This window comes from Pinus tabuliformis, chromosome J (assembly GCF_031772625.1).
Source record: "Pinus tabuliformis cultivar Carrire ecotype Pingquan chromosome J, CPIR1, whole genome shotgun sequence".
Lineage (NCBI taxonomy): Eukaryota > Viridiplantae > Streptophyta > Pinopsida > Pinales > Pinaceae > Pinus > Pinus tabuliformis.
In genome coordinates this window covers 324,013,296-324,028,214 of record NC_142295.1, presented here as the reverse complement: position 1 = coordinate 324,028,214, position 14,919 = coordinate 324,013,296, and the positions used below count along the sequence as shown (strand labels likewise).

At 37.4% G+C, this 14,919-nt stretch overlaps 2 protein-coding genes across 3 annotated transcripts in view; one reads left to right on the top strand and one right to left on the bottom strand.

Annotated features, from left to right (window-relative positions):
- Positions 1–14,919, top strand: part of LOC149227062 (Prefoldin chaperone subunit family protein) — a 339,403-nt gene that overhangs the window by 292,234 nt on the left and 32,250 nt on the right. The gene's annotated exons all lie outside the window — the stretch shown is intronic.
- On the bottom strand, positions 10,882–12,447 carry LOC149227063 (uncharacterized). Its single transcript, XM_089375408.1, has 2 exons — positions 11,777–12,447; positions 10,882–11,653 (listed from the first exon to the last, which is right to left on the bottom strand). Exons 1-2 carry the CDS (start codon positions 12,439–12,441, stop codon positions 11,173–11,175), a joined length of 1,146 nt encoding a protein of 381 aa, XP_089231534.1. The 5' UTR covers positions 12,442–12,447; the 3' UTR covers positions 10,882–11,172.

The window sequence follows — 14,919 nt, the reverse complement described above, 5'->3', positions numbered from 1 at the left end:
AAACGGCAGTCGGATGCAGTTCTACCGACTTCAGATTTGGATCACCAACGGACGCGGCCCTCAAATAGCTCTGATACCATGTAGGAATTTACAGCGTAAGTTCCTCAGACAGAACACCAAAGGACACCGCTCACAACCAGATCGCAGATCAATACACCAATATTTTTGACGTGGTTAAAACCCTTAAAGAGGGAAACAGTCCACGGCCTGAACCAACGCGGCCACTTCAGGCAATTTATTAATAAAAGAATGAAAATTTACATAAGCTTCTCTCATAGACAGATTACCCTACAAATGACCCTCCATGTGCTTTAAATAGAAATCATGGACCAATCGGGTGTCAAGCCACGGATCAAGTGTCGGTAATACCGAGGAGAGAATGAACCGTCGGATCACTACATATCGTGACCGTCAGATTGTAAGTTACAAAATGTACAAGTTAAAGAAACACACTTTACCTAACTCTATACCTAAATCTATACTAGACCAAGTTGTACTTAACTATTTCCTATGTGTCGGAATATCCTAACAGGATTTAGACTAGAATCTAGGATATAGATTATCATGTAATAAATTCAAGTAGTTAGATGTAGTGGAGATTCTTGAGGAGAATATCATGCAGATTAGATAGGATTAGTTAGTTTGGTCCTTTGATTTAGGACCTGGTTGTTAATTGAAACAATACTTATGTAAGTTCTGAATCATAATAAGGAGATTTTCACTGATTCGGCTTGTTTTGCCATATATAAGATTTAGTTGCAGAAAATATCTCTCTGTGTCTTTCTATGTAGATTTGGTCAATCCTGGAGGTGTTGCATCCCTTTGTAATATCACTGTGTTTTGTTGAAATCCCTGTTTAATTCTAAAAGTTTCGAGTATTGTGTAATCATGTTTCATCTCTTTTCGCATGTATTATCAACTGCGGGGTTTGAAGGTATACGGGTTCCTTGATCGGGCTTGAAGGACCGCATTCATCCTTAGCTGTTGATCTTAATTTCAACGCCTTACGATCAGTCCACAATGGGGGTTAGCCTAGTGTTAACTTGTGGTTTATTAGAAGTCCCGCAAGCTAGAGGATCCAGTGGCCATCGTTATCCAACGGATATCAGCTAAAGAAATGGGCGGACATTAACTCATGAATTGGACCTGACATCGATTATATTACAGTCTATAAACCCCATCGGATCTATCCTAAGGAATTAAGCACGTGGGAAAAGCCAGACCCGAACTTCTATAGGCCGAGTGTTTATAAACCTCATCGGGTCCGTGTGGCCGGTTAAAGGTCGCGTAGATTGTCGAGCGACGAGACGGTGACCGTTGGATCACTAAGGTTGCCGACCGTTCGATCAACCTCACATCGCTTTAGTCAAAAGTAAGTAAACCTTGCCTAATAGTCTTGTGATTGCGATTTTGTGATGTTTTAATAGATTTATAAGGCTCATCCTGTTGGGGAAATTTTAAGCAGTTCCGCTAGGTTAGTGGAATAGATAACTTTAGAGATAGATGAGTGATACTCCATGGGAAAGTGAAGAAGGGGTCCAGCCTGAATTAGAAGAGATTGTGTCTGGTTTTGAACGTTTGTCTATAACGTCTGCACCCTAACCACCAACTTTGCAAAGTGATAGGGGCATCGTCGTTTCTATCCTTAGAAAAATTAGACATTTCTTTTCCATTGGGAGCATCAATTGCTTTCAACAATTTATATCTTTCGACGGGAATCTTCATGATTTCAATGACAGGTACTAAAATCTTAGCATTATTAATCCATCCTCCCAAGTCAATATTCAACTTCGATGTGGGTGGAGCGAAAGTTTTATTATGATTTCTTTCTTTATTCTTGCCCCTTTCTTTATCCTTGGCTATCTCTAAAATCTGATTCGATGAAGGCCTTTTTCCATATAACTCAGTGATCCTATCCAACTCTTCAAAATTATTCACACTATAGGAGGATGGATACTTTCTACTTACCTTTTGACTATTCTCCATAACTCCCATCCAATTTTCCAAGGACAAATGATGCTCTTTTCTAACTACATTGATTTGCTCACTTGTTCCCACCATATCTCCTTCTAGGATCCTTCTTGCATAAGGACAATTGACTTCATCATGTATGTCATCACAAGGTCTATAATAAGGCATGGAATAATCAACTAAGTTTGTAGACTCAAGTGGATTAGGTGGTCTATGGTCATTGAGAGGTTCTCTCTTTTGCCATCTATCATTTCCTCTATTTGGGAATCTCCCACCTTGATTTCTCTCCATGGCCACTAACCAATTTTGGTAGCATTCATTTGACTAGTATGATTTGTCTCCATACTCTTGATGAGTTGGGTCAATTCCTTAATAGGATCATGTGTAGTCTCTTCCTTGGCCTTACCTTTGGAATCATTCGATTTCAATGGCCCTTTAGTGAAACCAGGAATTTCAGACTTTCTTGATTGCTTTCTGGCATTTTCCATTTTTAAGGCTTCAATTTGAGCCACACCTAAATTTGCAGGCTCCTTCCTCCTCAACTGATAAGCAGTGTCAACACCAAAAGCATATAGATATGAACATAAAAGAAATTCATTAGGAGGTTTAACAATAGCAGACATGCTTTTTACTAATCCATTGAATCTTTTGTTAAACTTCTCCATGGTTTCATTCTCATTTTTCTTCATGTTGCTAATGGCATTGATCAAATGACTATTTTCCTTCTTCTCCCCAAACTTATCTAAAAATGCAGTTAGAATGGCTTGTAAAGAGTTATATGAGTTAGCAGGTTTCTCAGTGAGCCAATCAAGAACATCCCCTTCCAAATATAAGACAAAAAGTATCATCTTAACATCCTCATAGTTAGCAATGTTACGCCATCTAAAGATACAAACATTAAAGTTTTTCACATGTGATGTAACACTAATGGCATTGTTACCTTGAAAGGAAGACAACTTTTCAATAGCCTTGTTAGGGATATTGTGAGGATAGTCATTTATGTTAGTGAAGTCACAAGGAACAAAAAGATCATTCATGATGCTAGGCTCTACTTGTTCTTGAAAAAACAAATGAATATCAGAAATAACCTCTTGTGCAAGACTAGCAGGAGCTGTACTACGAGAAAATCTATTCAACCTCTCTCTAAAAACCCTTTCAGGATCAAAAGAGGGGCTAACTAGACCACTTGAATTTCTCCTAGTAGATACTCTTGCAAAATTTGGGTTGAGTGGAGTCGCCACTTGAGCAAGAATCTAAATCTAAAGTTCAAAAATTCTAAAACCAAAAGGTAAGTTGATTTCCTAGGTACAAGAAAGTTTGTCCCCGACAATGGCACCAAAAATGTTACTCTTGCTGTCTACACCTACCTACAAGTTAGCGAGAAAAGCCTTCAACTCCACAAGGTGTGGTTGGTAACAAGGAACTTAGAGAAGAGGTTGTCACACTAATCCTGACTCTCTCCGTTTAAGCTATCTCCTAGGTTAGCTAAGGGTGTGGTCCCTAAAGGAAAACTAAGTTAAATATGTGGGTTTCTAGGAGAGCGTTATAGTGTTATGGATTACTCTTAGAAATTTATAAGCAAATGTGATATGAGCAATATGACATCAAATAATTATGACAACCATCAATACATGAGCATTCAACCAGTGCCTTTAAATAAATTGCTCTAATGAAATTGTATTTGCTTAAAATGAAGTGAAATGCTTTCAAATGGAAAGCCAAAGTAATCTTGAAAAGTGAAACAACACACTGTTAGCACAAGATATTATAAATTCTTTTAATATGAATAAGTTTATAAATCAAAGCATGTGAAACTATCTTGTTCAAAAGGATACAATTATAAGTCTACTTATGAGAATGAAATGACAAAAATAACTCAAATGTTAGACCAAGATGACAACATGCAATTAAGTTTGCAACAAAATAAGAGTACTTGAAAGTAAGATCAATGACCATCAAAATGGCAATATGTAATTAAGTTTCAAGGGTAAACCAATTTCGAAGAACAAGAAAGTTAAACTAAAACTTGTTGCAAAAATTAGGGATTACAATGCTTGCATCCAAAGTGCTTCTTGACGTAAGATTTGCATGTGAGACTTTTAGCCATCAAGATAGCAAGAAATTTAAGAACTATGCAAGTAAATTAAATGTGATGAAATAGTGTTTTTGGTTTATTTTATTAATTAGCGCTAAGACAAAGTTACAATTGAACTATAGTCCTCAGAACTCATCTTTGCCCAAAGATTTGGATCTCACAATGATGAGTCAATAGAGGTAGAGGGTCTCTAAAAAGTCTATTCAACCAACTTAAGTTGGACGTAGGTTTTAGTGATACTTGGTGCATGCAAGGAAATTAACCAAACAATGAAAATTAAGTCCAACTTGAAATGTACTTGCTTGACATGAAATAGAATGTTACTTTATGGAGAAAATTTGCCCAAATACTTGATGCATGTAAGATGTGTTTAATGGTGAAGCATAAGTAAACTTGGAACTATGTTCAAGCCAAATAAGATCAAGTAAAAAGTGTTTGCATGCAAAAAATCTGAACTTGTTATGGACTTGAAACATGTAGTAAATCAAACTAAAAAGAATGCAGAATGAGTGTAATGCATGATTGTGTTAATTCCCCAATTAAATGAGATGCATGCAAATGAAATAGATCAAAGATCAAACCACCAAGCCTCTCCAAAAGGTGGAGAGATAGGGATACCAATGGGTAAAACCCACGCTCCCAAAATCAGAAATTTTATTAGTTGTTACAAGAAGGAAAAGACAATGAAGTTTTCTCTAAAATCCAAGGAAAGTCTTAACAATTTGGCTTCAAACCATAGACCTTTCCAAGCTGAAAATTTCTGCAATTTGAAGCCCACAAAGGCTTAACAAAATGCAGATTTTTTGAGGGAGGAGAAAAGAGGTAAAACCTCTTTGATGTCCATGGCCAAGAGATAGAAACAAAGGCCCAAATTGAACTCGGCCTCCCTTAAGAAAAACTCGGTTTTGTCCAAGAAAAATTTGGCCTAAAGGTAGAAGTAGTCACTAAATTCGAGCCTCAATGTCTTGCATGTAAACTTGTAAGTAGTTTTTTGATAATGAATCCCACAAGTAGCTGCAAAAGAACAAGTTAAAAATGGTTACAACAACACAACAAATATTAGCTTAAGAAAGCTACAAAATATGTTACAAAAATAATCTACAAGAGACTAGGCCAAAGAGTATGAGCAAACTCTCCTCTTTGACTAGCCATGACTTAGCTCTTTGAAATAGCCAAATACTGATAAATGAAGTGCAATACGTAAAAAATAAAGTGATTTTAAGTTCGATATTTTGATGCAAGAAATAAGTGCTTTAAGAAACTTGAAAGAATTCTTGCAAGACAAAAAACAAATATAGATGAGACTTTGGAGTTCAACATGTGCGGGTTCTCCTTGAATACTTTTCAAGAATGGGTTGATTCCTCTGAGAATTTCCCTTCACGCTTGAAAAACTTAACCAAAGAATGATTCCTCTACAAAACTTCTCCACAAATCATTAAATCCACATGAAATAAGTGCAGTGGAAAGAGTTCCTAAAGGTACATCTAACATCCACTAGAAGATTTTTTTTTCTAAAGCAAATAAGTAATTCTTATGCTAATATGAGATAGCTGCATAATAACGTAACTTGAAACAAGCATGAAATAAACAATGACATGAGGAAATAAGTAGAAGCATAACAACAAGTCAAGAATTTACCACATATGCAAGGAGAAGAACACCATCACAATTTACCCCAAAGACTGTTGTATTATATTGCAAGTAGTGAATACAATTCCGCAACGTCTCCTCAAGCACAATAACTCGTATTACATGATACAATATGAGAGCCCATAGCCTCATTATATAGAGAGTTGGGAGAAAATCCCAAGGAAGAATGCATGTGAGAACTGAACTTGGAGCAAATCCCAAGAAAGACGAGTTCCAAGTGGAGATGATAGAAACACCAAGGCAAATCGAATTCCTCATGTGGCACCCAAAGAAAATCGATTTCTCTATATGGCATAGTAAACATATCCATGAGTGAACCAAAGCAATGAGAGAACTCCCATCAAACAAAATCAAACTCGAACCAAGTGTTGCCACCTCAGATGATGATCCCAAAGATGCTCTGTGCAGATCCTTAGGAACTGCATGATCTCCTCCAAGTGACTCGTAATTCTCCATGAGAAGTGCTAAGTGTAGAAGCACTCGAGTTAACAGTGAGAAAAGACCCCACTAAATCTTCAGTGTAAATATTCCATAGAATATTCCTTTAGTGCATAAGTTCCTTTAATAAATATGATTTTCCACGTGCAACTGCTGCGTTATCTCTAGGTAATTCGATTTTTCCAAATAGTGGTGTATTTATGATGCAATGTGCTCAGTCATCTTCCACATGTCCGTTGACTCAACTCTTTGACTTAGGATAATTTCCAAGTCATTTCCACGTCATTTTGTCATATGGAATAATTTATTTCTCTCTATTTTATTTAATTCTAGCGTAATTAAATGCCACAATTTTCACTAAACTTATGAAATGTGGGTTTTGAGGGTCCAAAACACATTCTTAACCCCTCAGAGTGTGTCATAGAAGAAAGTTGAGGATGAGAGGTGTAATTTTTATTACTCATATCCCATACAACTTCTCTAGACTACACTTATTACAATTCGAATACAATTTTATTTGCAAGTTTAGACCTGTGGGAAATCTAAAAAATTAAAAAATGACTACCTAGACTTAACCGAAATCCACGAATTTTTTTGTGTGATCTAGTATGGTAATATGCATTGACTCTAGACACTAAAATGTGTTAGGGGTTCAACTATCAAACCGTCACCCCAACTTTGGGGTAAAAAGTGAGTGAAAAAACCCAGAAAATTATCTGCCTCTAAAAAAGAAGGAATAATTAACTAGATACAAAAAACACTCCAAGGTGTACTCGCTTGCTGATCGAGTCTGAACATCCTAGGCCTGTTACAGACTCAAAACTCATCAGCTGCAGTGTGTTGAATCTGGGTATAAGAATAGATGATGAGAAATAGAAGTAGAGTTAAAAAACTTTGTTTACTGATGATATCTGATGGTACAAGTGTCCTTTGGATCATCCTTGGGCATGGAATCTTCATATAATCATCAGGTGCCACTCCAGTCTTTTTCTTCTTGGAAAAGAAAACCTATATTTGACAAGTATAAGAAGCAAGCTTGATCAAAGAATGGCTAGATGATTATATGAAAGCAAAGGTGTGCAATTATTCTTCTCTAGAACATGGTTCACATCTACAAGAATCACGAAGGAAGAATTAATTATGAATATGCTTGGTATGTCTTCCATATGGTTGCATGATGCTCGAAAGAAGATTTTTATTTTTTGGAATGAATGGAGATCAAGACTCTCTCACAAAATTGCATGGCATATGACAATGTTGATCAACATCAAGTGTAGTCTCTAGAAGAAAGATAAGGAGTTAATAATGAAAACTCCAAGGAGAATATTGTAGCTTGGTAGTCTAGCTTCGATCCATGGGCACTTTGATGACTGTATGGAGAAAGATTCATATGGAGATGGATCATACAAAATGATGTTGATGTTGAAGTACACAAGTAAGTTGATACTTTCATAAGAATGGTCGTCATGACAAGGTAAGTCTGATATTTAACATTTTGATATTGGTTATCTGGTTAACATATTGTTTCACTACCTGTAGACAATGTCACATGGTTCAGGTTCGAGTTTGGGTTCAGCAATGATTAGGTTCGGTTTGAGTTCGAATTTTTTGATGAGGTTCACCATTAGGTTCGTCTGTATATATATATATATATATATATATATATATATATATATATATATATAAAATGAATTAGAAGATAAAATAGTAAGAAATCAACATCAAAAATGCTATCACGGACATGGAATCTACAGGGATACACTAAAAGCTTGAGTTGTAACATGAGTTTATGAGTTTTGATCTATGGACTTGGACAATGGCTATGAGGTTCGTTGAACCTCAATTTTTTTTAAGGTTCGCCAAAATTCAAACCTTAAGGTTAAAGTTCGACGAACCTTGTGACATAGCCTGTAGAGGATGTTGCAAGAATGCATGATGATAGTTGAGTCAAGTTTAACTGTGGATGTTGAACTCAATTCAACAAACACATGAATTGAGTATATGATCTTGACAATCCTTGGAAGGTTATGTAGTCAAGGTGTTTGCATCACCACCTTGGGATTGAAAGTAGTAGTGTAAGAAGATAACTTGATCACTTTCATGAAAGAGCTATGACTAGCTTGAAGTTTGACAAGGCTCAACATAATTCCTTCTTTGATCATGATTGAAAGTGATGTGCGCCCGAACTGTGTCACAGATTGAAGAAAGAACATGGCTCCTTGATATCGTTGAAGGAAGAAAGATCAATATAGTGAGACACAATCTTCTTCTTCTTATTAGTATTAATATATGTTCTCTTACTTCATCAAATAGTTACCAAAATACAAGAGACAAGAACACAAGATGTTGCCTCTCAGCCAGGGAAAAACCTCTCTCTCTTAGAGAGGAAAACCCTTCTTGAAATTTCTCTTATTGAAGATTCTATTGATAAATGCCAAACCCTAGACCCTTGACAAGAAGATCCTCCAAGAACAAGCCAAGCCTTTGTCCTTCTTCTTCCGGCACTTTGTCCTCCTCCTTTTGACACTTCGTTCTTCTTCTTGCCACTGATAGCAACCCTAGTTATGCTTGCACTAGAAGAGATATTTGTCTTTGTTCCTTAGTAGACTCCTTCTCTTATGAAGAGTACCTTATCCCTCTTACAATCAAGCTCTTCCTTGAGATATAGTTGCAAGTCTAATGTAACATTAGTGTGGCCCTATTTCTTCGCACGTGTGAGGGGATTCCTTCAAGAAACTGATGCTAGATTGCTCTCCTTCCTTCGCTTGTGTGGTCTTCTTCTTTGTTTGAGTGAGAGGCCTAATAGGCACTCCTTTCTTAGCCCAACCAATGAACTTTTATGACTGTAATAGGAGGGTTGTTATGACAGCAGAGAGAGCCTCCTTTTCTTCACACGTGTGACTGTAATAGGCCCTAAGACAACCCTATTAGCTTCAGTTTTCTTCCTTCCTTCCTTCTTCACTACACTAGAGGCTCCTTCTTTGTCCTTTTTCGTACCCTATACCTGTCCTTTTCCTTCGCTGATTTCAGAGGTGAATTGCGTTGCTTTGGAGGGGTGGAATGACCCTTATATATAGAGGTCTGCTCCATCTTTAGGCCGACTTGAGGCCAACTTGATGACTTGAGGCCGACTTGACTTCTATGCTTGGAGGTATTTCTTGGACTCTCATACATAAATATACATGGTGTAACATGCCCTTAAGGGTCTTCAACATTTCTTTTGACTCTCTGACTTCCCTATAGCACTTTGACCTGTGCTAGACCTATGCAATGAGCAAGAAACTCATTGATATAAATAAAAAAAAAATATTTCTTTTCTTTTATAAATACAAAGATCAAAATTACATTTATGAAGACCAAACCTAGATACACTTTCTTCAACACTCCCTCTTAACTAGGGAGGTATTCATAAATCATTACAAAGTGTTTGGCTATTTTCAATTTGAAGAATTCACATAAGAGAAATGGGATTGGCAATCCATCTGTTATAGCATCATAGTAACCAACATTATTGCCACAACAAGGCCTTGACTGGTAGATCTATCTCTCATTAGATCAGAGCACAATGTTGGCGAGACCAATGACTATAGACACCTTCATCATTGGCTCTCAAGGTACATACCCACCTGGGTGTTCATTGAGTATGAACTTCTAAGACTATTCTCATCTTGGATTCCCAACCGTCAAAGAATATCAGTCCTCTTGCCTACTCTTGTCTTGGATTCCCTACACATTCTCAAAGAGCATCGGATGCCAGATGACTACCCAATCCTCCATTCTTTCTTCCAAAGTGAAGACAAGAATGTTGTGTCTATCTCTCCCTCTCAATTGGGGAAGATATGCCCATTCCTTGAAGGAATACAGTACCCAAGCTTCCTTTTAATCAAGAACTTGTCGGAGCTCTCTTTTGTGAAAATTCCTAGACTTGAAGGAACCCCTACTGCAGCAAATCTGAATCTACTTCACCTACTTGATTTTTAAATTACATTCATCAAGTTATTCTTCTGGATATTGAAGCAAATTACTTCTGCAGCTTACACTAATTAAATATTTGATCTCATGAAACAGAAAACAGAGCAAAGAAAAAGATACATACGACACACTTATTTTTGGACACAATAGTCCCCGGAAAAACCCAATGTGGGAAAACCGGTGCAGCAGTTCTAAGGGTTTATTATTATGCAGGAGAAATATCTGAATACAAATCTAGGATGCTCATCTAGCAATCCTTTATAAAGAAAAATATTAGCGGAAAAAGTTTTACCTCACTTCACCGGACAGAATTCTGATTGATCTGGCACAAGGCTGGTTAACCCTGACTATTTCTGCACTGCCTCTACGTAGGCTCTGCGTCAACTTCTCTGCAATTTGCGTCAGCTATCTTGGTTGTTTTGGCAGTTCCGACTGTTCCCGACGGTTCTGGATTCTGCGTGACAAACAACTTTTTTGCTCTGCGTTGGCCCTCCTGGCTTTGCGTCAGGCTAAGTCACCAGGTTCGAGTTCGAGTTCGAGTTCGAGGACCTTGAAATTCGAATAAAGTTCAGCAACTCAAATTTTGTTGATAAAATTCGACATATAGAAATTCGAAAAAAAAATGTATATTAAAGATAGAGGGCAGATTTATATACTTATAAGTTATAAAGACTATCTTATTGTTAGAAATTATATTAATAATGGAGTCAAAGCATAATTCGATGAAAAGCTTGAAATGTATAGGAAAAATCAGCAAGTTATGTAGCACATGAAAATTGCTAATGAGTCAACCATATTGACAAAGAAATAATGAAAATTTCTAAAAGATACCATTTGATCACCAACCAAAATATGATGTACCATGTAACCATCAAAGCGAATAGAACAGTAAACAGTCATCAAATAAGAGTGAACAGCTTCCACATTAGATAAAAAGAGAGTTTAAACTTTAAACTTTAAAGTAGCAGCTAGCTTGGCAGTTTTAGGCTCTAGCAAATTGTTCATGCAAAAACTAAACTAGAACTCTAAAACAGGAACACAAGTTTTATTCTTGACGTTCCTGTTGCCCACTTGTTATATCAAAAAGTTCTATGTCATCAAGAGCAGTATGAGATATGAATCCGCTAGATGCTTCAGCACCAGATTCATCAGCGAATTCCCTGTCACTATCAATGTACAAATCAGCATCATCCATTGTTGCATTTGGAACAGGATCGATCCACGGAGTAGAAGAATTGGATGACTCTTTAGCCACATTCTTCAATGCCAACTGCAAATTACTACGAACATAAACAAGATCTTCTAATTTTTGAGATGACAGTCTATTTCTTTTTTTGGAATGAATGTGGTCAAAGGAACTCCAATTCCTTTCACATGCTGATGCACTTGTTCCTTGGCTTAAGATACGCATTGCAAAATTTTGCAATTCTGGTGCCCCTGAACCATACCATTCCCACCATAGTGTTGGATCACTTCTGCTCCTATCATACTTTGCTGATACTGTTCCAAATAATCCTTCTTCTAACCTGTATGCATTCAAGTTGAGAGTCTCAATCAGTTCATATACAACAAGATTCATATAATTGCAAGACATTAACAACAAGATTCATATAATTGCATGCAAAGGAATATAATTGCAAGACATTTACCTGTATGCTCTCAACTGACTTCTGATCAAACCTGCAATCTCTGGATCTGGATTTAGCTTCTCAATAGATTGGATAAGTCCATTCATGATTTCTTCGTCCCTATGTCTTGGTAACCCAAACAATCTAGGGTCCAAATAGCATGCTGCTGCGTGTAATGGACTATGCATCATCTTCCATCTATGATCAATTAAATCCCATATCTCCTTGTAATCAGCTTCCACATTATCAAAAGCAGTTGCAATGGCCTCTTTGCAACGATCAAGGCTTTCATAAACAAAACCCATACAAGGTTTGTCACCATCAACCATGCGGAGCACATTAACAATTGGGCCACAAATTTTTAAAACCTTGTTTGCATTTTCCCAAAAGCCATTATTGAGCACTATTTGTTCAACATTTTTCCCCTTAGTTTCTTTTGAGAGAGTAGATCTCTCCCACTCAGTGCTGCAAAAAACAACTCTTAGGCTCGCTTTTTCCTCAACAACTCTTTTCAGAGTAATATAAAAAGTGGCAAACCTTGTATCACAAGGCCTCAACAACTCTTTTGATGCATTCTTCCTGTATATGCTCAAAGTGAGACGATGGTTGATGATGAAGTTTGAAATTGATTTGGCTCTTCGGATTGTTTCATTGACCCAAGGAAATTTGGCTAAGTCATGCAACATTAAATCCAAGCAATGAGATGCACAAGGGGTCCAATAAATCTGCCCATGTTTTTCCATAATCAGCTTCCTTGCACCAACACAATTTGATGCATTATCTGTAACAACATGGACAACATTTTCCACCCCAACTTCTTGAATCGCTTCATCCAAAATTCCAAAAATGAATTCTGATGTCTTCACTTGATCCATTGCATTCACTGCCTTCAAGAAAACTACCCCTTGAGGACAATAAACAAGCACATTGATCAATGGGCGATGACACAAATCTGACCAACCATCACTCAAAATTGTGCATCCTGTAAGCTTCCAGGACTCTTTAATATCAGCCAACTTTTCTGTCACTCTGTCTTTCGCTCTCTTTAGCAAAGTTGTCCTTAAAGCTTCAGATCCAGGAGGAACATAGCCCTTCCCAAAATCAATGGCCTTTTTAATTACATTTTTAAAATATGGACTCCTCGCCACATTAAAGGGAATTGCACATGCATAAAAATACTCAGCAACAGCGTCATCAACTTCCTGTTTCTCAACAGGTTTCCAGAATTGATTTAATGTTTTCGGCCCACCTGTTTTTGCTTGAGGAGCTGTAGAACTAGATCCACCAATGTTTGAAACTGAATTAATGGTGTTGGAGGAAGACATGGCAATCTCCCTCTCAATTCGCTGCCTCTTATTCACCCTTTTCTGCCTTTGCATCTGTGAACTGGAATGGTCTTTCTCCACTTTGGCTTTTTGTTCATCAGTGATCTTAGTGCAGGCTTCAACACCACCTCCACTTCCATTGCTAATACCGAGAAGGTGATCCACTGCTCTAGTCAAAGTGCCCTTGAAATTATGTCCACACAGCTGACATGAAAGATTAAAACCATCTTTTTGGATAAAATTCCAAGCTACAGCAGTTGACTTTGGGGGTGCCATTGGAATTTAGAAGTCTGAAATGTCTGACACTTCAATGTCTGAAATGCCTGCAATTTTTTTTGAAATTACATTTTCGTTAGTCATCTTCAACACAGTCAAATCAGGCTTCAGCCTTCAACACAGTGAGAACATAATTAGAGCCTAGAGCCTAGAAAAAGTGGAGCATATGATCCAAAAGAAATTGTCCTTTGGGTACTCTCAGGCTTCAGCCCACTAAAACATTTTGTTAACTGCAGACTCAAGTTTCAAGTTTCAACTGGGCTGATATCATTATAATTTATTACAGTGGCTTGACATAAAATTACAGAGGTTTGATCTAACTTAACAGTGGCATCTTTGTGACATATGTTCGGCATTAGACTAATAGGAGCCTCACTGCTCTTTTGAGCCTAAAAGTTGTGGTTTGGTTCCCAAAATTGTCACTAAAGGAGGGCTGCTATTCCATGAGGTTTGTTTTCCTCTCTATCCTTGACTGTCATCTTCATTTCCAGATCTTAAGCAAGCTTTACAGTGGCTGTAACAAAATAATCAGGTTTAAAGTATTTTATTTCATAACCTAATCTCAAGAACAACAACAATAATAGAGCTTAAAACACTAAAGAGCCATCATAAAAGCTTAATAAGGGTTTGGCTCTTGCATTTTGGTGACTGATGTAGAGCTACAGGCTACAACCACTGTTTTAGTTACAACCACTGATACAGATAGTGGAAGAGGGCCGAGAACATTTGTGAGCCTCAGACCACAAAGAGACTGATTTAAAAAGGGAGGACAAATTATTGGATTGAGGCTTGAAGTCTCCCCTCTGGAACCATGTCACGCAGACCTGTAGGCTGTAGTGGGTTAATGGGTCACAAAAATACCTCCAAATCACTCAGCTCTAATTCTGTCCTCTGGTACCACCTACAAATTACAAGGATTGAATTGCAGACTGCAGTTACATTTCACTGTTTCAGCACTAAACGAATCAGTTTATTGGCCTGTAGCAGCTTAATTGAAGGAGCAGAATTGGTTTCAAAAACATTTCCAGCTCTGTCCATATAACCCTTGATCAGTCACTGTTTTAGTTACAAGTTACAACCATATAACTACTTGACGACAGTGACATGTAACTCATTTAAGTGACATAAAAATACCTAACACATTTCTATGTCATTTGCATCAGTTGGGCATTCACTGTTTGGGCAAATTTCACAAATTTGGATGACTGTTATAACTGTTTTGAAGTGCATGTTAAGGTCTGATATATCATTGTAAATTGCAGAGATGATTTCGGTCATTTTGGACAAGGTCTCGGTGCTAAATTTTGGACAGAGGCACAGCCGGCTGCCGCACAGGACGTGAGTAACTCCACCAGGCTCCAGCAAACAAATAATTTGTAACATTATGGACCATGGTTCGTTCCATTACTAATAACTATGACGGAAAAACTTACAAGTTACAGGCACAGCTGACAGCACGCGGCAGTTTTCTTTGTTTCTGGAAAAACCCGAGCCCGTCAAGCCTTCAAGGTGTAGAGTCTATGGCGTCTGCGGCGGCAATGAAAACGTAAACAACGAAACCCG